The 22751-nt window shown below is 38.2% G+C and overlaps 1 protein-coding gene across 1 annotated transcript; it reads left to right on the top strand.

Annotated features, from left to right (window-relative positions):
• The first annotated feature begins 774 nt into the window (after positions 1–774).
• On the top strand, positions 775–22039 carry LOC133835733 (unconventional myosin ID). Its single transcript, XM_062265818.1, has 9 exons — positions 775–1645; positions 15170–15472; positions 16878–17097; positions 18740–18965; positions 19027–19410; positions 19472–19551; positions 19613–21016; positions 21078–21235; positions 21293–22039. Exons 1-9 carry the CDS (start codon positions 1557–1559, stop codon positions 21459–21461), a joined length of 3033 nt encoding a protein of 1010 aa, XP_062121802.1. The 5' UTR covers positions 775–1556; the 3' UTR covers positions 21462–22039.
• The last annotated feature ends 712 nt before the right edge of the window (positions 22040–22751 follow it).

Genomic DNA, 22751 nt, shown 5'->3' with positions numbered 1-22751 from the left:
ACCTTGGGGTTTTGGCTTAGCTCAATAGGTATCTTAGGAACGGGTTATAGTAGCAGCTGTTGCTTCCGCAGAAAAAACTAAAAAAAAGTTAATGTTAATTTACTGTAGCCCAAAAGTATGCAATGTTTATGTATATCGTGTCTAGGACTAACTTTAATCTTTATTAACTAACTTTGTTTGTTTTAACTACTTTGGTCTCATCATCTCAATTTGCATTTACATTAACAGCACAACAGGCATCCTAAGCCGCATTGAACTAATTTATTCAAATGAATTGTCGTGAGTCATTCAAAGTAACTCAGTGCGAGCACTGGCGTGCCATAATTACTTGCTAGCGGAGACATGAACCTTTGCAAAACGTGTGGAAGACATGTATAACAACCCTGTTTTGGCATACAGTGAACTAAACCAAGCGAGTGAAGTGCTAACAATTCGGAGTTGCAAATAAGAAATGAAAACGAAAATAAAGTAAAGTAATTTAAAATAAGTCAAAATAAATAACATAGCAAAATAATTTAAAATAAAATACAATTACACACAAAATAATATTAACAAATTTATAATATTAAATATTAAATAATATTGAAATATTTAATTATCAAATAATAAAAGGTGAAAAATGTGTTACGAATTTTAAATTCAAACAAGAGAAACAAATTTAAGAATTTGAAATAAAATGAAACATAATAAATGCTCAGTAATAGAAGTGAATAATGTTTGTTGTTGTGCGCAATCGCTTGCGAACCACTGTTGTCGACTCTGCTGTGTTGTGATGTGTTGTGCGTGGTGGAACGTCATGAGTTCGCGTCACTCCGAAACAGTTTCTCTTCGAACGCGCAGCCGAACGGTTGTGTTGTCTCCCCGTGAATGTGTGCGTGCGTCTGTGTGCGTTTGCATTTGTGTTGTGCGGTGTTGTGCGCCAAACGATAAAACAGAAACCAGCTGGCTGTTTGTGGCTTTTGGCTCTGTCGACTGCCTGCAATAAGTATTATTAACTGGCAACTGGCAGCGCGGCCTGAACAAGTTCTTACGATCGCCAAATCGAATCCACACACATATTAAATGTAACCCATTTTGACGGCGGCGATACGCGGCGGTTTTTTGTTTTGTTTTGTTGCGCTCTCCTCTAATTTCTATTGTGCGTTACGCTTCCCTCCTTCTTCCGCGTGTGTGTTTACTCCGGAACATTGATAGCCAATTGGCTGCCAGAAAAATAGATCAATATTTTCGTGATTTCATTGTTATTATACAAAAATAATTCGAATTGGCAAAGTCAGCAACAGCAGCAGCAGCAGAGAAAAAAGACAAGCCATAAAGCATATTAATTAAAATTCGTGGCGAACAAGCAAACAAAACAAAACAAGCAAAAGGCTCTCTGAATTCTTTTGCTGCTTCAGTGTCGTGTTCATCGGCTTCTGCTTGATCGCTGTCATCCTCTTTGCGTTACCTGAATATTTCGTGCTCTCTCGCAGCCGGCAAATTAATTACGTTATTCGGCTCTCTTTCCTTCGCTTCGCTCCCTCTCTTCAACGCACGTTCAATAAAGAGACGCAAACATGGCAATGCAACGGGAAGCTGGTGTGCAGGACTTTGTGCTCCTCGACCAGGTCAACATGGAAAAGTTCATGGACAACTTGCGTAAGCGGTAAGTCAAAAAATCAATAATTTGTTGCAAGAGCATAATTGCATCTACTACTACAACTACACAACTGCAGCAACCTTGTGCTGCGCTCAAGGTTTTCTGCTTCTTGTTGCCAACCAGTTTTTAGTTTTCGTATTTTATTTTTCTTTCCGCCTTGATTACTATCGGCTTTTCAATTAAACCAAAACATGGGGCAAACTCAAGTTCTACTTGAGAGCATGCTCAATGGAGCCATTTGCATGCCCCTCCCCACATCTCTCCTCTTCCCCTACTCTTATAGAGGTGTTAGACCTGTCTGACCCACTGAGGTTAATACCGATTTCATTAGTGGCGCTTCATTCTGTCAATTTCCATTGTTAGCTGGAGCATGGAAACGCTACAGCTCTCTCATCATTATAATGAGCTTAGAATTGTGCTATCAAAATAATTGAGTTGTACTTGGCAAATAGCATTGAGAGCTTTAGTAGAGAGATCTTTTAAGGAAGAACTATGATAATTACCTATGGAAAAATGTCTAATTCGAAAAATTAGGGTAAATGTGAGAAAAGATTTTGGAGTTGTATTTCTAACCCCTATTTATAGAGTTAAGATCATGCTGTAAAAAACCCTTTCCTTCTAAGGGATGTTAAGAAAAGTTTTAGATGTTCTTAAGGTATTAAAAACAAATTTTACAGATGACTAAAAGGAAAATAATTTTCGATTTAGCCAATTCATCTGATGAAGATTAGAAATTTTGTAGATAAAGCAAATAGTTCCCCCAATGATAAGGAAATATAAATTCTTTCGCTCAATTTTGATATTGCAAATTTCCACCAATTTTTAAGATTACCTTTAGGCATTTCTTGGGATTCAAATTTTGTTCAATCATTAATAACATCTGAAGTAATTTCTATTAAAAGGCAATTCTTGAGATTACATTTATGTTCAATTATTGACTTGAAGTATAAATTCCTATTAAAAGTAAAACATGTGTTGTTTGAAAATCATATATTTATTTCTAATTAAATTTGACAATAAATTCAACACACAATAATCTTCAGTGTACGTGGAAACTCAGAGTATAGTCAGCAATAACTGATATGAAACACTTTCGCTGTTTTTCCCCTCCTTTGCGATGATAATAATCGTCACACCTTCACCTAATTGGAGAAGTGATGCAATATATTTGTATTTGTATTATTGCTAAGCTTATCATATCTAAAAAGCATATGTGGAAAATTGTGTGATTGCTTCGCACTGACAATGCACTTCGCTGTGAATCAGATCTAAGTATAGAATCGCTTTCAAATCTGTTAAAATTGTTTAATGAATCAGTTAAAATAAGGCGTAGGCGTAGGCTGATTGAGAGGATTGTTGTGGGTTGAGTAATAGCAAAGAGTCATCTTTAAACGAATCAATTAGCATTTGAATAGCTGATGCTAAGCAAACAGTGGTCTATTCATTCGATCATTATCATTGTAATATTCATTAGCATTATGATTATCATTAAAAGTAACATCAAGCTGTGTAAAGTGCTGCATAATGTGGCAAAAGCGAAAACTATTTCGTGACGCACTGATAACAAACTAAACAAACAGACAAATAGACAGAAAGACAGACAAACAGACAGAGAAACAAGCAGAACTTTGTCTGGTTATGATAATGATCTATCGAAAGCATCGAACCACAAACTGAGGCAGCAGCCGCAACCCAGCGAGGCATGCAACGCAACGACCCATGGCAGCAGACGTTGCCACAGACAGACAGAGAGCGAGAGATAGACTGTGCCACAGCCTCGTTGACAATGCGGCATGCAACAAGTTGTTGACACACACGCGCTGCCTGAAATCAAATACCGGCAACTGAGTCGCTCTGACTAAAAGGATGTGAAAACCTAAACTGACCACCGTCAATGACAAAAATTACAGCAACGTTGCAGGGCAGTTAAATAGGGATAGATTGGAATTATGCAAAGAAAAAGAGATTAGGAAATAAAGGAATGGGAAAGTAAAGTTATGGAAAAGTTAAAGTAAAGAAGATAACAGCGTTTTTCTTTATAATTTGAAATATTTATGGTATCATAATAAGCTCTCTTATTTAAATAAAGTATACACAAAAAAAACTGCTAAAATTTAAATTTTTTAGGTCGAAAAAATGTTAAATCAAGATCGACAATTTAGTTTTTAGCCTAGATTTTTTTAGTCTGTGTAGGAATTATTAGTTTGAATTTTCCTACATTAAATCTATTAACTATTTCTTTTATAAACTTGGTTAGAAACAACTGCAAACAAGTTATACAGAATATATACACCTCTGATAGTCACCTCAACTATATCAGACTGATATTTTCAACAACTTTGTAAGCGTATCTCCACTCTCGACTCTTCAAATTAATAACCCTAATTGACTGAAAGACTCGCCAAGTCTTCAAACACTATTCAGTCTAAACTCAAACTCGACTCATTTGAAGATCATTAAGAGGCTTTATCTGTGGTCTGTGGTTTGAAGCATCTGAAAGAGTTGCTTGAGCGTTAATTGCACAACCCCCCGCTGCTCTGCTGCTCTGCTCAGAGTAAACAACAAACTCGTACTCGTAGCGAAAAACAACAAACAATGCGATAATAACACGTATTTGCAACACTTGCATGCTCATGTCCGAATGTATTCACATAATCCATAACACACTCGTCGCGTCGCGTCGCACTCGTAACACAACACAAATCAATTTGCAAAATGAATTCGATAAAAACAAGACTGCAAATTACAAAATCCTAACCCGGAAAATTGTATTCAAAAACAAAACTTGCAATTGCAGAAACAATAATATCGTCTATGCACCTACAAAAAAAAAAGTTTGAGGAAAAACCCATTGAGCAAGTCCAATCAATGAGGGTCAGAAATCGAAATGGAAAACGAGCCAAAAATGTTTTATAATATAGTAAATTCAGACGAATGCCAACCACAACAAATCAAATGAATAACTCACTTTCGTTTGCTTGAAACAAAGCGAAACAGTAAAGAAAAGAAATAAAGAAAAGATAGAGATGAAACCAAACGAAATGAAAACTGAAAAATGGCAAAAACTGCATTTTTATTAAAACTCTTATGACCAGACATGACTTTTATTTTATTTGTTATTGCTTCTCTCCCTCTCGCTTCTCTCACTTCTCACTTTTCTCGCGCCATTCGCTCTTATCCAAACTGTGTTGTATGACATCATGTGTTGCGATTCCCCCAAAAAATAAACTTGCTTGGGGAGGGAATATTACAAACACAGCAGCGGGGCAACAGCAAATATCAACATCAACAAATAGCAAACAACATTAAAGAATATTCGCAATTTCAAGGGAGTCGAAGTGTAGTTACTCTTTTTATTTGGGGATTTATTTTGTTGATTGCTATTCTATTTTATCAAAATACTCTAAGCAGACGAAGTGTAGTTACTCTCTTTATTTTTGGGGATTTATTTTGGTGGTTGATTCATTCAAATTTATCAAAAATTCTCTGGGGTAATTCCAAAAATATTTCTATCAAACCTATGTCATAGCTTTTCTTTTAATGAGCTCGCATAAAATACTTCGATCTATATGTGTTTGCTATAGCTTTGCTATAAAAATATGCTCTTTATGGAGGTCAAACGTGATCTTCAAATAGCAGACTATACGAACTTGAATTACTCTGTGAATTATATTTTTTTTAACTAGGAATTTTTATACCCGCTACCCATAGGGTAGAAGGGTATTATAACTTTGTGCCGGCAGGAAATGTATGTAACAGGTAGAAGGAGGCATCTCCGACCCTATAAAGTATATATATTCTTGATCAGCGTCAACAGCCGAGACGATCTAGCCATGTCCGTCTGTCCGTCTGTGTGTCTGTCCGTCTGTCCGTCTGTGTGTCCGTCTGTCTGTCCGTATGAACACCTAGATCTCAGAGACTATAAGAGATAGAGCAATAATTTTTTTTCGACACCATGTGTTATGTTTGCACGCAGATCAAGTTTGTTTAAAATTTTTGCCACGCCCACTTCCGCCCCCGCAAATCAAAAAAATCGAATAACAAGCGTAATTTTAAAGCTAGAGTTGCGAATTTTGGTATATACAATAATTACAACAGTAGTTATAATTCCTGAGAAATTCGTTGCGATCAGATAAAAATTGTTTAAGTTATTAAAGAAATAGTTTTATATGGGCAAAAACGCCTTCTATGTGTGTGTTGTATGTATGCGTATACGTATATACATGTTCGCCTCTATATTTGTATCTGTATGCATAGGGCAATGCGATAGCTCTGTTGGTAGAGTGCAAGCCCAATGTGATGTGGTACTCGAGGTACTCGGGGAACTCGGGTTCGAGCCCGCTCGGAGTACAAACTTTTTTTTTTATCGTATTTTCAACAATTATATATAATAATTATAAATAATAATTATAAATAAATAATTATAAATAATAATTATAAATAAATAATTATAAACAATAATTATAAAGAAATACTTTTGTATGGGCAAAAACGCCTGCTATGTATGTATTCTATGTATGCGTATACGTATATACATGCTTGCCTATATTAATGTCGGTATGCATAGAGGATTTACAAGCAATGCGATAGCTCAGGTGGTAGAGTGCAAGCCGGGCATGTTGTGGTTCTCGGGTTCGAACTCGAACCCGCTCAGGGTACAAACTTTTTATACCCGCTACCCATAGGGTAGAAGGGTATTATAACTTTGTGCCGGCAGGAAATGTATGTAACAGGTAGAAGGAGGCATCTCCGACCCTATAAAGTATATATATTCTTGATCAGCGTCAACAGCCGAGACGATATAGCCATGTCCGTCTGTCCGTCTGTCCGTCTGTGTGTCTGTGTGTCTGTCCGTCCGTCCGTATGAACACCTAGATCTCAGAGACTATAAGAGATAGAGCTATAATTTTTTTTCGACAGCATTTGTTATGTTTGCACGCAGATCAAGTTTGTTTCAAATTTTGGCCACGCCCACTTCCGCCCCCGCAAATCAAAAAAATCGAATAACAAGTGTAATTTTAAAGCTAGAGCTACGAATTTTGGTATATACAATAATTACTGTAGTAGTTATGATTCCTGAAAATTTGGTTGTGATCAGATAAAAATTGTGGAAGTTATTAAAGAAATACTTTTGTATGGGCAAAAACGCCTACTTACTAGGGGTCTGAGTTGCTTTGGGTGACAATCTGGTACATTGTGTCGTCTATGGTATATTTTGAATGGTGTGCTGTATCGATATACCAAACATACCATTTGGTATATTTTTAGTATTTTTTTAGTATTTTCGGTATATTTTGAAAATGATACCGCAATATTTTGCCTTTATTAAAAATGGGTAGCGGGTATCTCACAGTCGAGCACACTCGACTGTAACTTTCTTACTTGTTTTCTATTTTCCTTAGAATTATATAATAGTAATCAAAATTTATTTATACATTGATTTCTAGTTAAAAATGTGTATAATCCCTTAACATTATTGTGGTTTAAGTATTCGACAAAGTTTTTCTCCAGAGAGTTGCTTATCATTTGGGCTTTACCCGCAATAGCCTTAGCCAAAAGTTGAATTAAGAATGGAATTCAAATTGAAACTTGAAATTATTTCTAATATTTTTTTTTAATAAAGTAATAGTAAATATATATTTTATTATATTGTTCATTTTTAACTGAATTCTTTAGAATCCAACTAGATAAAAATGTACTTTAATCCCTTGACATGATAATGATTTATTCAACAAAGCTTTTCTCCAGGGAGTTGCTTTATATTTAGGCTTTAACTTGGCAAAGTGGCAATAACCTTAGCCAAAAGTTGAATTCTTGTTAATTTTGAGCACATCAAGTGTCTCGTTTTTTTGGCACTGTCATAAGGATTTGTGAATGTGAATATGAGTGTGTGAATACGAGTGTGAATATGAATGTGAATACACTCAGTGCTGCGCAGCATGCCAGGCAACCCACTTACATACAAACAGACGTTTGCAGTAGCTGTGGATATAGATACATATATATTTGTAGATGGCGATCCCGAAATAGCCTCACGATGCGCACAAAACTTTTGCTTATAAAATTAAGACACACACACTTGTGTATATACTATACTGTGTGTGTTTGAATAAAATATGCTTTTTGTTTTTGAAAAATGTATCTCGAAAATGAAATGGAAAGCCTGCGCTCGCTCGACTGCAGAGAGGAGGAAGAAGAGGACTGCGACTGTGACTCACGAGTATCTTGCAGATACTTTTTGACGCACACACAAATACGTGAACAAATGTGTTGCCGAAAGAGACAGACAAACCGGTTTATGGCGTCAGTTTGCAAAGCAGCAGCCCCAAAAAGCAATGAGGAACTGAACTGATGAACATAAACCGAAACAAAACAAGTTTCTGCCTCCTAAACACAAGATGCCAAGAAAATCTTTGAAAACAGCTTTTTTTGGATGCTTTTCTCAAGTTCAGAGAGAGAGCGCTTACAACTCCCACAACTTTTGTAAAGTTTTGACTCCTTGGGGTTCTTCGAATTGTTTCTCGAATCGGCGAAAATTTTTAACGATCCATTAAGAGTCAAGTGTCCTGGCGCTGATGGCTCTCCGCTGTGCCCAGATCATTGAGAGAGCTATAAATATGCACTCTAGACTGATTGATTACGCTATTAACGAATGCACTGCACTCTTATTTGTTCTAGTATTTAGTTGAAGCTGCTGCTGATAAGTTTACAATGAGTTTTGTGTTTTGTTTATGCGCCGCCGCCTCTCCATTGATTTGGCCTACATTTTGTGTGTGTTATTGTTTGCCGCAGTAGTTGAAAAGCAGCTGTATACTCTTCCTCCTCCTCTTTCTGTATAGAGAGTATCAACTATATTTCTGTGTATTTATTTACCCAACTGTGTTTTCCCATGAACTGCCGTTGAACTCGCTGCGTGAGTTCATCACAAGTTACGCACATGAGTTACAGGTGGTTTCATCATGAAAGACATAAGATTGACGCCTCAAGTGGCACACACATATCGAGAACTAACATATATATACTCGATAGTCTCTTTGTCTATCTGTCTTATCAAGTGCCAAAAAATTTGGCATATTTTTAGTGCCATTATCGCTAATGCTCAATTCTGAGTCATCGCAAAACACCTGACAACAAACATTGAAATGCACTGCAAATTATTTCGACAATTGTTGTGAACATCAACATCAAAGTTGCATTAAGAATATCAATTAAAAGTGTAAAATATAATTTCAAGGTGCAGCGACAACTCAAAAAGCTGTTTTTAGTGCGCTCATTTAATTGTACATTTTAATAGTTTCAATGTGGAAATTTATGATTATTCCAAATGCATTTCTAGACATTTTTATGACCTGTTTGTTAATGGCAATTGTAACCCTTGTCTTTAAAGTATTCATAATCTTATCTGCCTATAAGAAATCGTTTGGTTATCGCTAAATATGCTCTTGGGTATTTCATTCTCTTATTTCGTTAAACAAACATTCCCATATATAGAGTATATATAAAAGTGAGACTATGATTATTTATTTCTTATTTTGTAGGCACGATAAGATTGCATGCTCGAAGTGGTGTCAAAGTTAGCAAAGTTTGCCTGTGTATTCACATGAAGTACTCACACTTGTATTCGTACCTCTTTTTGTAGCCAAGCTATAACCTTGGCTGCGACTTCCAGCACATCGAGTACCCGGCATTATATTGACTGCCCGCCGATAAGCGACCCGCTTCAATTTGTTATGCAATGAATACCGCGACAAATTTTGTCGGAATTTCTATAAAAAATATTTGTGCGGGGCATTATGAATAGAGTTTGTACACCGCTTTCGTTGAAGACTTTCCATCTTGCATCTGGTATTCGAATAACGTGGTCTGTCTGTCTGTGTCTATAAATGCAATTTTTATGGCAAGACTTGAAGGCGACCGAAAAAGTATTAAAAGAAGAAAAATGGAATAGAAAATAGCTGGGCAATGAAAAGGGAAAATGCTGTTTACTTTGCCGGCCCACGAACGCGGGACTATTAAAAACATCAAGAATTCTTTTTTAATTTCCGATTGCAATCATAGATTGTCTGTTTATTTGTGCAAGAGGCCAGTGTTACTTTTTCACTCTCCTCCCCTCTCGCTACCCTTTAACAACTGCATTCTAGACCTGGCCAAGACAATATGGAATAGTTCAAAGCAAAGTTTGCTTTCATCTAGATATTTGTCTGGCTGTCTGAACATCGACATCGACACATTCCATATGCCTCCTTCATGATAAGCGACTATCAAATGCCGCCCCTAGCTTGAGCTTTGATAAGCCGTTTTTGATTAATGTCACGCAACGGAAATCGTTCCATTTACATAACGGACTGAGTATTGCTGCCAATGGTAATATAACAACGGTAGCTGTTCCACTAATTGAGCCACGTTCTAGCAAATCTCTCAGCGCTAATGATCTGCTTAATGCAAATGCAGTCACAGCGAGTTGAGTAGCTGTCCCATAAATAAGTGGAAGTGCTCAGGTTGTGGGTATTCGAGAGGAAGATACTCTTTAGAAAAAAGATACTCTCTAAAGAGATGCTACTCTCTAAAGAAATGATACTCTATAGAGTCCCTAAAGAAATATTTTCTTAATCAGGCTGAAGGAGATAATTTTCTATAATGAGATGATACTCTGTAAGGAGATTTTCTAAAAAGAGATGATACTCTCCAAAAAATGATACTGTATAAAAAGATTATACTTTCTAAAAAAATGATACTCTATAAAAAGATAATACTCCAAGGAGATGATAGTCCCCAAAGATATTTTTTCTTAGTCAAGTTTGCTTTATTTAACTTTAGGCAGCACTTTTAACTTTAAAGTTCTCACTTCCACACTTTCAGCATACCCTTTCAGCCAAGTTGTTTTGACTGCAGGGTATTAAAGTCAGGTAAACACAGAAGTCAGAGACCCAAGCAGACTCCAGAACCAGAAGTCTGTGTCTCTGTTTCTGTTGCAGTTCAGTCCCCCCAACTGCCCAACTACTCCTTCCAGTGGAGTCTGTCTGCATTGTTGTTTATTTACGCTTCACATGGAACGTTCATGTTTGTCATTTGCGTTGCAATAACTTTTACTTAGGGGCATCTGCAACTGCAACGTTCGCCAGCTGCCAACAGTACAAAAGCCAATGGCAACGTTTACACAAAAGTTTATGTCGACTCCAATAATCTAGCGCCTCTGTGTTTAGTCTTGCAACAAAACTGAGAGTTGGGGGGCAAACAGCAGAAGCAATGCTAATTGATTTGCTTCTGGGGCCTTGGCAATTGTTGCTTTGGTGTAAATTAAAGTTAATTTGAAAGCTGCAATTGCATTGCGCAAAACATGCCAGAGAATTATTCTCTTTAGAAAATTGAAAGTGTTGGAAGACAGTTTTGAATTGAGTATCAGCAGATGTGAGTGCATTATTTCATTATGATAAATCAAACCAAATATCTTTGGCATGTTTTCAAATAGTGGAAGGAATTTGGCAACAACTCGAGCATTGTTTTGCATGCCAAATCGAATGTTTCTCCTGCACTTTTGCGCTCCTCTCTGCGCTTCTCCCAAACGTGTATTGAGTAATGCTTCTCTCTCTGCGATTCTCAAAATTCGCTGTCTCGACACGCACATCGATAAATAGCGTCGAATTCAATTAAATCCACAGAAAAGCAAATAAAACATTGACCTACTTCAAGCCATGTCTGTTTGCCATTATGACGTCAGCTGACAAAACACTTGCTGCCTGTCGCCTGCCACATGCCACTTGCCACTTGCGTCGTCGTCGTCGTCGCATTTAGGCGCAGTAAACGCTGTGAAAAGTGCAGCGTTAGATGAGTAAACATATTGATTTTCTAAGCTTTTCCTTTGCTCCCTCCCTCAAGGCTGTCGACAAAGTGCGTCTCGTGAATGAAACTGCGATGATTCATCGAGGCGGTAAAATATTTATGAGCAAATGCAATTTGCATGCGAATAGACAGCGGCAATTAAACAAATGCTTGCCGCTTGCTTAGTCAGCAATTTGCTGCGCTTATCGATAACTTTTCAATCGAAATATTTCCACAATGTGCTCAGAACATTTTGCATGATTCACCTAGGCGAATGAATACAAATGTAAATAATAAATAAATCATGTAAACAACTTGACAATAATAAAAAACAACAACTATTGCATATTTTTGTATTTTGGCGCCTTTTGACTTGATGACGCCATGCGCAAATCCGAATCCAAAGTCAAATGCCAATAACAAAAATAAAAAAAATAAAAACATGAATAACGACGCGACCTTAACTATAATGTTGAGCATGTGCGAAGGCGACGCGAACATCGAACATTTTAATTATGCACAACAATCACTGCAAACATAAACAGACTAGTTCCTAATTCCGCCAAAGAAACCTGTTAGGAAAAGGGTGTGTTCAGCGGGATGCGATTTGCCAAAGAGAGTTCAATAGAAATAGTGCTGAAAAAGCAATTTATAACAAATTGTTAAATAAAAATAATGATCAGAGTTTATCAGAGAATAATTAATGAGTATTAAATAGAAAAGCTATATTAGCAAATGGACGATAGAAAATTTAATTTTTTACCCGCAACTCTTAGAGTAAAAGTGTATTATAACTTTGTGCCTCCAGGAAATATTTGCAACAATACGTATATTCTGGTATATTTTGCACTATGTGGTATATTTTGAATGTAGTATTGTATCAATATACCTAAAAAAAAAGTCTTTGGTATATTTTTAATATTGTTCGGTATATATATTATAGTATATTTTGAATGTAATGCTGTAGTAATATACCAAATGCATCATTCGGTATGTTTTTGGTATTTTATGGTATAATATTGTGGTATATTTACAATGTGATACTATATAAATATACTTTTGGCATATTTTTTTTTGATATATACCTTTGGTATTTTTAGGGTTTTTGTGGTATATACTTTTGGTATATTTTTAGTATTTTTATGGTATATATTAATTTGGTATACTTTTAAATTCATACTGCACTATATTGCTTTTATTCAAAATGGGTATCTCACAGTCGCTTGTACTTTTTTTACTTGTTTAATATGAAGTGTCTTCAAGAAACTGAGTTTTAAATTTTTGGAAAAGATATAACAGAAATTTTGCTTCGATGTTTACTGCAATATATTCAATGCTGAAATACTTTAATATTTATATAAAAAATCACAATAAGTAAACTGTAATTCACTTGAATTCATGGCCATAAAATGTAAGAAAATATTGGCTCAATCTGTTTCCACTTGAAGTACTTAAAGGGCACTCTTGGAGTGCTCGATTTGCCAAGTTGTGACAAGATGACCCAATAAGTAGCTGAAGGGGAACCAAAATGTAAAATGCTGGCAACATGATTTATTGGTTCGTTGATCTCAACGGAGCTCACACAAATTATGACGACTTTATTCGAGTTGTCAGCAATTACGAAAAAATAAATATGAAGGCGAGAGATCATATCACAGACGGGTTGAGCACTTTGCCTTAAGCAATTTCTATAACCCCATTAGACACAGTTCACAGTTCCATACGAAATTTTGACAGTGAATCGTTGCGACTGTCCGTCAATCATACGCCATGTGGGCAGCAAGCCACCCACACTCAGTTACTCGATTCTCAGGTGTCAATCAGCGCACTCGTTTCATGTGCTGCGGGTGTCGGAGGGGAAGGGGAGTGATGGATGGTGGAGAAATCATAGAAATCACATTTCGTTTGCCACTTTGCTAAGCGGCTTGCTGACTGCCCTTTTGCTTTCAGCTGGTTCTTTCTCTCTCTTTTTCTGTAGGCAATTCTAATGCCTTGCTCATAATTGACCCGCTGTGCTAAAAAGTCAACAAGCATGCTAAACGCTTTCCCTCCCCTCTGTATGCTTGGAGTTCAGTAGTTCACCTTTTGATGATGATGATCATCATCATCATCGCCAGCAGCAGCAGCTCTCACAATCTTTGTCGTTGTCGCTGTCACATTTTTTGACCCAAATGCAGCTGAAAAACTTAAGTAAATACATGTGTTGACTGCCGTTTGGCCAACAACAAAAGCATTTGTATTAAATGCTGCGGGTTAAACAACAAACAGAAACAGCAACAAAATAATCTTTGTTGTGTTGTGTTTTCATTGTGTTATTCAACAATTTCTCTAATTTTGACGCTTTTTGTTTTTGGCTTTTTGTTGTTTTAATTTAGTGGCGCTTTGTTGTTATGTTTGTTGCTGCTGCTGCCAAGTGGGCGTGGCTGTTTTGTAATACTTTGCGCTTGCCACTTGTTGCACACTTTAGCTGCTGCCTCTTTTCGGTTGTTACCAAACTCTTTGCGGCTTTTGCGCTGTAACTGAAATTGTAACAGTTTGTAAGCATTTTAGCTCTGCTTTGGATGCACTTTTTTTCACTGTTGTGGTTGCTGTTTTTCCTCTTTTTTTTTTGGCTGTTGTTGTAAAATGCAGCCACATTTGTGCAACTGCTAAGCCGACTTAAATAATGCATTTTGTTGCGGCTTAACGAACAAAATTACTGTGTTCAAGCCAAGCTAATAATCTTATTAAAAAACAATTTGTGTGCTCTGTAATATTGTTAAATGGTTTAAAAGGTGATTTGGGCTGTTTTTCATTGATACAAGTTGAATTGAATGACTTTTAAAGTGATTGTCAGCACTGCTATTATTTTGTGTTTGTATTGATATGAGGATTCCTCTTGCTTCTCATATTTAACTACGTAAATAACTTCTTAATAATGCATGATTCAGAAAGCGTTAATAGAGAGAGTGACGTATGAAGATTAGCAACGAGTGATTAAAGACTGAATGATTCATTGTTTCATTGTTTGTCTCAGATTCATAAAACCAAAATATTGTACACTAAATGTGTCTGTTATCTAAGGCAGCAAAAATGAGAATCTTAATTAATTTCTCATTGATAAATGAAAAACTTTGTATAAAAAAATCAAATGGCAAAGTGTGGAAATGCTTTAAAGGCAGCTTCCCATATATCTACCTTTAGTTCCCCCCTCTCCACTACTGTTGCTCCTATGGCTTCTATGGCCACTTTGGCCAAGTGACCCACATTTTGTTGGCCTAACGCATTTTGTGAAACTGTCGATCTAAATCTTTTGGCGCCTGATAAATTGCACACAAAATAAACAGACAACGGAGAAGCAGTCAGAGTAGCATCATAATAAACGCAGTCAATCAACTGCAACAACAACTTAATCAAAATGGGAAACAACAGCAACAACAGCAACTGCAACAACAACAAACTGCAATTAATCGAATCGCCGCCGACTGTGCAACAATGCCTGTGGCGTCTCCCCAAAATACAACACAACAAAAAAGCTGATGATGCGCCTGTTGAAAAACAAATCATCGAATCAAAACGACAGGTGAACAGCGGGAAGTGAAGTTGTGGGAGGGATTCAAATTGGGTTATTTGTGTATTGGAAATTGGGAAATGAAAAAAAAACTATTGAATGCATATCAAAACATTGACATAACTAATGTGCATCGTTTCGTTTTGTTGTTTCGTTAACAGATTCCAAGTTGGCTCCATCTACACATACATCGGCGAGGTGTGCGTCTCCATGAATCCCTATAGACAGATGAACATCTACGGACCGGAGACCATACGCAAGTACAAGGGACGCGAACTGTTCGAGAATGCGCCCCATGTGTTTGCCATCGCGGATGCAGCATACAGGGTGCTCAAGCAGCGCCACCAGGACACCTGCATCCTCATCTCTGGGGAGTCTGGAGCGGGCAAGACAGAAGCCTCCAAGATCATCATGAAGTACATTGCGGCGGTGACGAACACGCAGGGTCAGAATGAGATCGAACGGTGAGTGAACCTATAAGAAATATAGACAAATTACTTGATAAATAAGTTTATAATAAAAATATTAAAGCGATAATAGAGAAATTAGGAAGAGAACTAAAAAATGCAATTCAAAATCTGAACAATGTTGAGAGAAAGACATATAGAAATATAACTTTATGAATTAGTTTATAATACAAATATAAAAGCGAGTATAGAGAAATTAGGAAGATAACTGAAAAATTAAATTAGAAATCTCAATAATATTGAGACAAGTTGCACGATGAATAAGAAATATAAAAATATTACTTAAAAAATTTTTAAAAAATGATAAAGCGGGAGAAGAGAAATGAATTTCAAATCTAATTTTCCAAGTTAACGCTATCACAGATATTTATTAAGTTTTACTAAAGTTAGTTCATAAAGTATTTTATTGGGTTAGAAATTTGAAAGAAAAGAAAGTGAAACATGAGATGCTTCCGTTAGATAACATTAAACAAAGAAATTCAATCATATTTTGTCATAGGAAGAAGTGTTCGAATATTATTAGAATGCTGATAAGAATAAAACGTATTTTAGAGTTATTTAAAATTGATAAACTTCTATGTGCAACGTAATCTATGTGAACTATTATGTAAAACAACTAAAGCACAAAGGCTTCATCAAGTAAATCTACTCTCCATTGTAATTAGAAGTGCTTCGAAGTCAAGCTAAAACAACAGCAACTTAACTGTTTTATCATGCACACAAATGCAGTTACCGAGGTATTATATAGATTAGAGACAGTTCCAGCTGTGGGAAGTAGTAGAACCAAAGGGAGTTTGCCAACTTGGGAACTTGGCACTGGGAACTCAACACGAATGACAGTTGAAGGCATGACAAATTTGCCATTGTGTTGCATGCAAATTTCAATGAAAGAAAGCCTCGTTAATGGCCTAGCTACAAATTCCCCAGATACGAATAGACCTCCCAAAATACTAGCTGAGTTCCCTCTCTCTCTCTTTCTCTCTCTCTTTCATTTTCCTAGGAAGTGACATCATAGCGAAGCAACATAACATACGACTTTATCATAAAAGTCAGCAAATTAAGTGACCTGCTAATTGCTCACGCTTCTAAAATACAACGACAATACCTGCCCCCCTCCCTAGTGATGCCCCCTTTTCTCTAACTGCCGCGGAAAGCACTTTGCTGGATCGTCTTCTTAAATCGTTGAGCGACCAAACCCTAGACAATGGCCCCAACTTAATTGCCACTTTGGCAATTTTTAGTGGCCCCAAACCCAGCGAGGCAATTTCAAACTAACATTTTACTACACCAGCTAGTGCCATTTTCCTAATTGGATTTTCTGTTCCTCTTCATCCATTATAAAATGTTGTACTATTAATGCGATTTTAAATGTTTTTTCCTTCATTTTTATTACATGTTTTAGCGTGAAGAATGTGCTGATTCAGAGCAATGCGATACTGGAGACATTCGGCAATGCGAAGACGAATCGCAATGATAACTCGAGTCGCTTTGGCAAGTACATGGACATCGAGTTCGATTACAAGGCGGATCCCGTGGGCGGCATCATTACCAACTATCTGCTGGAAAAGTCGCGTGTGGTGCAACAGCAACCGGGCGAGCGTAATTTCCACAGTTTCTATCAGGTAAGGGAAGGGTGTGGGCATTGGGCACTGGCCGGGCACCCGCCACCCAACTACTCCCAATCGGGAGTGTGAATGTGTGTGGGCGCAGTCTCAGCTATTTACTCAAGTGAGTCAGCGGGACAGCAGCGGAGTCGATTACCCGGGAGGTGTGTGAGGGGAGGGGCATCACTGGGTGCGGTTTGAACTTAACTGGAATGGGCATAACACACACACACACATAAATAGAACACTCAGAGATATGCTGTGACTGAAGCTATGCTAGAAGGGTTTCCAGTGTCGCCCATAAATATTTATTCAATATTTTTAACGATCTCACATTTTGCTAAACGATCACAGCCATAAAAAAATCACTTTAGAACTATTCAAAAACTATATTTATATCTACAACTGAGTCAGAGACACGTCGCAATTGATGGGCCTAAGGGAAATCCTAGACAAATTACACAGCAGACTGACAAAGTCAAAAGTCAAATGAAAACAAAACAAAATTCATTAATTAATTAAGTGGTCGAGGCAATTTATCAATTGTCGGTTGGAATCTAATGATATGGATGAGATCATTATAAATGAAATTTGCAAGATAACAGAAAAGTCGCATAAGTCCCATTCACAAGAAACGCAAATCGCGTCAGCCGTCGTCGACTTATTCATGTTCAGATATGAAGCTCAGTACTACAGTGGTTATTCATTATGACGAATGTTCTGTCGCATGTGGAATTCTCTGTACATTTATCTCAGTCACTTCCTATTCCGAATTATTTAAAAAGCAACAGCGATTGTTGTTTATCGAGCTGTTAAATTTAGCTTGAAGGCGTTAATTGTTTTTATGCCATTTATGTAAGCTCAACAAAAACACCGCAAACTAAATATAATTTCTTTATTAAGCTGCTGCTGAATTCTGAATTCTGTATTCGATATACAGTTTTGGAAATTTCGTGCACATGTGCTGTGTTTATTTATGTATATTTACTATATATAGATAAATGTCTGCACATCTAATGAGCAAACAATTCGCACCTCTTTTTTATGACGGCAAGTGCCAAAAGCTTCCATCAACTGCGATGGGAAATATTTCATTTCATTTCATTTTGTTTTATTTTATTTTCAATGTGAACAATACTGAAATGGCAGCTCAACACACAATTAAAGCGGAAGTTTAATTATGGTTTTGCTAGTGTGCTAATTGTCTGCTGTACTAAATAGTTGGCCATTCAATTTGGACATGGACAAGCCAAGCAAACACAGTCCATAGCTAATATATTTATATATGTATATACACCCTACATTGCCATAACTCAAATCAAGCAGAACAAATTTGCAAAATACTTTAAAGCAAAGTGACGAACGAGACAAATTGTTGACTAATTACTAAAACATTTTTTCTTGCTTGATTAATATATGTTATACTAAGGAAAATCTTTTGCTCGAAAGCACTCAATCTTTGTTTAATTATTTCTATATTGAGTCACACACCACTTTATCTCTAATTAGTCTTTCCTAATTAAATGATTAAAAGCGCTGAATAACTTCATCATCTACGTAGCATATCGTGCCCAGGGGTAGCACTTAAAATGTTTAAACATTTTCAACATTTCTATCTAGTTTCGCTTTCTCTAACTCTATTCTTTTCTCTCTTTTGCAGCTGCTGCGAGGTGCTAACGACAACGAGTTGCGTCAATATGATCTGCACAAGGAGACGTCCAAGTATCATTATCTTAACCAAGGCAGCATGGACATACTCACCGAGAAGTCCGACTACAAAGGCACCTGCAATGCCTTCAAAACACTCGGCTTCCAGGCTGACGAAGTGCAAACAATTTGGCGCACAATTGCCTCAATTTTGCACCTGGGCAACGTTGAGTTCCAGAGTGAGTAGCTGACTTTTAAACTTCTTAAAATATATCACTAATAAACTTGTTCTTCCTTCAGCCATTGAGGATGAACTAGTGATCAGCAACAAGACGCATTTGCAGTCGGCGGCCAAGCTGCTGCAAGTCACAGAGACGGAACTGTCGGCAGCGTTGACCAAGCGCACAATTGCCGCCGGTGGCAATGTGATGAAGAAGGATCACGATGCCACACAAGCGGAGTATGGCAAAGATGCCTTGGCCAAGGCGATCTACGATCGTTTGTTCACCTGGATCATTTCGCGCATCAATCGAGCAATTCTCTTCCGCGGCAGCAAGACGCAAGCGAGATTCAACTCGGTTATTGGCGTGCTCGATATCTACGGTTTTGAGATCTTTGATTCGAACAGTTTTGAGCAATTCTGCATCAACTACTGCAACGAGAAACTGCAGCAGTTGTTCATTGGTGAGTTGAGAGAGTGAAAAGTCAAGTGAAAACTTTGAATAATGTGAAATTTCTTGGGTAGAACTTGTGTTGAAGCAAGAGCAGGAAGAATATCAGCGCGAGGGCATCGAGTGGACCAACATTGATTACTTCAATAACAAGGTAAGTTAAAATTAATTTTTTAATTCGAACTTTCACTCAATGTTGTTCTCTTTATTTGTAGATCATTTGCGATCTGGTTGAGCAGCCGCACAAGGGCATCATTGCCATCATGGACGAGGCCTGCTTGAGCGTGGGCAACGTCACCGACGACACGCTCCTCGGGGCGATGGACAAGAACCTGAACAAGCATCCGCATTACACGAGTCGCCAGCTGAAACCCACAGACAAGGAGCTGAAGCATCGCGAGGATTTCCGCATCACACACTACGCTGGCGATGTCATCTACAACATCAACGGATTCATCGAGAAGAACAAGGATACGCTGTATCAGGACTTTAAGCGTTTGCTGCACCACTCCAAGGATGCCAACCTCAGCGAGATGTGGCCCGAGGGTGCTCAGGACATTAAGAAGACGACCAAACGTCCATTGACAGCTGGCACACTCTTCCAGCGTTCCATGGCCGATCTCGTGGCCACGCTACTGAAGAAGGAACCCTTCTATGTGCGCTGCATCAAGCCCAACGATATCAAAAGCTCCACGGTCTTTGACGAGGAGCGTGTGCAGCATCAGGTGCGCTATCTGGGACTGCTGGAGAATGTGCGCGTCCGTCGCGCCGGCTTCGTGCATCGCCAGCGCTACGACAAGTTCCTGTTGCGCTACAAGATGATCTCGCAGTACACGTGGCCTAATTTCCGGGCGGGCAGTGATCGCGATGGCGTGCGAGTGTTGATCGAGGAGAAGGGCTTCGCCCAGGATGTGAAGTATGGACACACCAAGATCTTTATACGCTCGCCGCGCACGCTATTCGCCTTGGAGCAGCAACGCAACGAGATGATCCCACATATTGTGACGTTGCTGCAGAAGCAGGTGCGTGGCTGGATCGCACGTCGCAACTACAAGAAGATGAAGGCCGCCGTGACCATCATGCGTGCCTACAAAACGTACAAGCTGCGCAGCTACGTCCATGAGCTGGCCCAACGCTTCCGACATGCGAAGCAGCAGCGGGATTACGGTCGTAGCATTCAGTGGCCAACGCCACCTTTGGCTGGTCGCAAGGCGGAGGCGAAGTTGCGTCGCTTGTTCGATCACTGGCGTGCTTACATGATTCTTCGCAAGTATCCGCGCAGCGAATGGCCTCAGCTGCGACTGCAAATCGTGGCAGCCACGGCGATTGCCGGACGTCGTCCACACTGGGGACAACAGCGCAAGTGGCTGGGCGATTACTTGGCCAACTCGCAGAACAACAGTGGCAACGATGCCTACACGGCGAATGTGGGAAATCTGAAGAACAGCGGGGGAGGTGAAGCTTTCCGTCAGGTGCTCTTCTCCAGCTTCGTTAAGAAGTTCAACAAGAACAACAAGCAAGCGGATCGCTCCTTCATTGTCACCGACACTGGCATTTACAAACTGGACGGCCTTAAGAAGAAGTTCAGGAACATGGATCGCATCATTCCCATCAGGGAGGTGAGTAGCAATAGTTGCTCCTGATTCAACAGCTGTTCTAATTGCATTTCGACATTTTTAGTTGACTTCGATTAGCATTTCGCCTGGCCGGGATCAGCTGATTGTCTTCCACTCGCCCAAGAACAACGATATGGTCTATGGACTCACCGGCGAGACAGTTCCGCTGCGCGAGGATCGCATTGGCGAAGTGGTGGGCATAGTGTGCAAAAAGTACTACGAGTAAGTAACGATCATCAGTCACTTTTATTCTCCAACTAATTCACATTTCTGTTGCAGCCTTACTGGCACCGAGTTGCGTGTGAATGTCAGCAGCAATATTGCCTGTCGTCTGGGCGAAAAGCCACGCACCATCGTCGTCGAGGCGGCGTCCAATGTGGAGACGCCAAACTTCCGATATGCGTCCGGCAATATCATCTTCGAGGTGCCTGCTTCGTACTGCGTCTAGAGCACAAAACCAAACGACCTTTGTAAATTATACAAACTAATCCTAAGAGCCTTACACTTTTTCTGATCCTCTACACTCTGTATACTGTGCCTTGGCTAACACACACTTTGTAGACTTCGTAGTCTTCCTTTATGCTCCCATTATGCATGTTGTATGTTTGCTTTCTAGCGCCTTTTAATGTGTAGTTCTTAAACGATTTGTAAATTTTCTATTAATTTATACCTGTATTTGTGTAAACATTAAGTTAATACTTATCAAGTTTATGAGTTTGTTATAATGCTGGTTGATCCGGTGCGATTAATTGAAAGGAAAACAAAAAGTATTAAGTGTACTTTGTGCATTTGTTAACTTTAACTCTTAAGCAAATCTTCTTTATGTTAAATGAAATGTATTTAATCAAAGAGCACACAACAATTCACACTTTGTACTTAATAATAATGAAAAGTGAGCTACAATGAACGAATGTCCACTGTACCACATTGAGCGTGTGCCATTTGCAAATATTTTTTTTAAATCTTAATGTTAAATTACACTTATTGTACTCTATTTATATTTATAAATAAAATGATATAAACAAACATATCGCAGCAACTCATGTCCAAAGTAAATAGTCCACTTTAGCTTTACCTGTCCTGGCGTGTCCCAGGGAAATCGATTCTTACAGTCTAGAACTATGAACTCATAAATAAATATGGCATTTTTTTTTTAAGTATAATTTTATTTTAGGTATAACTCGACTGTATCCTTAAGGATTTTAAAAGGATATGCTTTTTTGTAAAGCCTATAAAAAATACTATCAAATTTCATTCAAAAATATTCAAATTATTCCAAAAAAAATTTGGAAAAATTTTACAAGGGGGTAGCATAGAAAATTGGTCAAAATCGCCAAATGTCCTGCTAACTCGGCCATTCGAAGGGCTACAGTGATGTCCATTGGCACACAGATAGCCCTCAGGGTATTAAACAGGAATATAAAATAAAAAAGGACGAAAGTCCTTCAAACAGCCGAGTTATAAGGACCTTTTAAATTAGGGAAAATTGCCTATAAATCAGCCATATCCTTGCTGATCCTGACGAGTCCTGTGATATACAACTTGTATTGACTAGGACTATCAATTGGCCAAAGGACATTCGAATCGTCCTTGTGGTTCTCGAGTTATCCTGGTTTTTATGATTTATAGCATTTTTCTTTGGCCCCCGCTGTGAAATATTCGATGTGTTTGGATCCTTAGATAACCCCCATATCCTTAAATGCCAATCGATAGAGGATGTCACTGTGAGCTCAAGGAT

The sequence above is a fragment of the Drosophila sulfurigaster genome, chromosome 2L (genome assembly GCF_023558435.1).
Source record: "Drosophila sulfurigaster albostrigata strain 15112-1811.04 chromosome 2L, ASM2355843v2, whole genome shotgun sequence".
Lineage (NCBI taxonomy): Eukaryota > Metazoa > Arthropoda > Insecta > Diptera > Drosophilidae > Drosophila > Drosophila sulfurigaster.
Note: the sequence above shows the minus strand (reverse complement) of the source record. Positions and strands in the feature narration are given on the sequence as shown.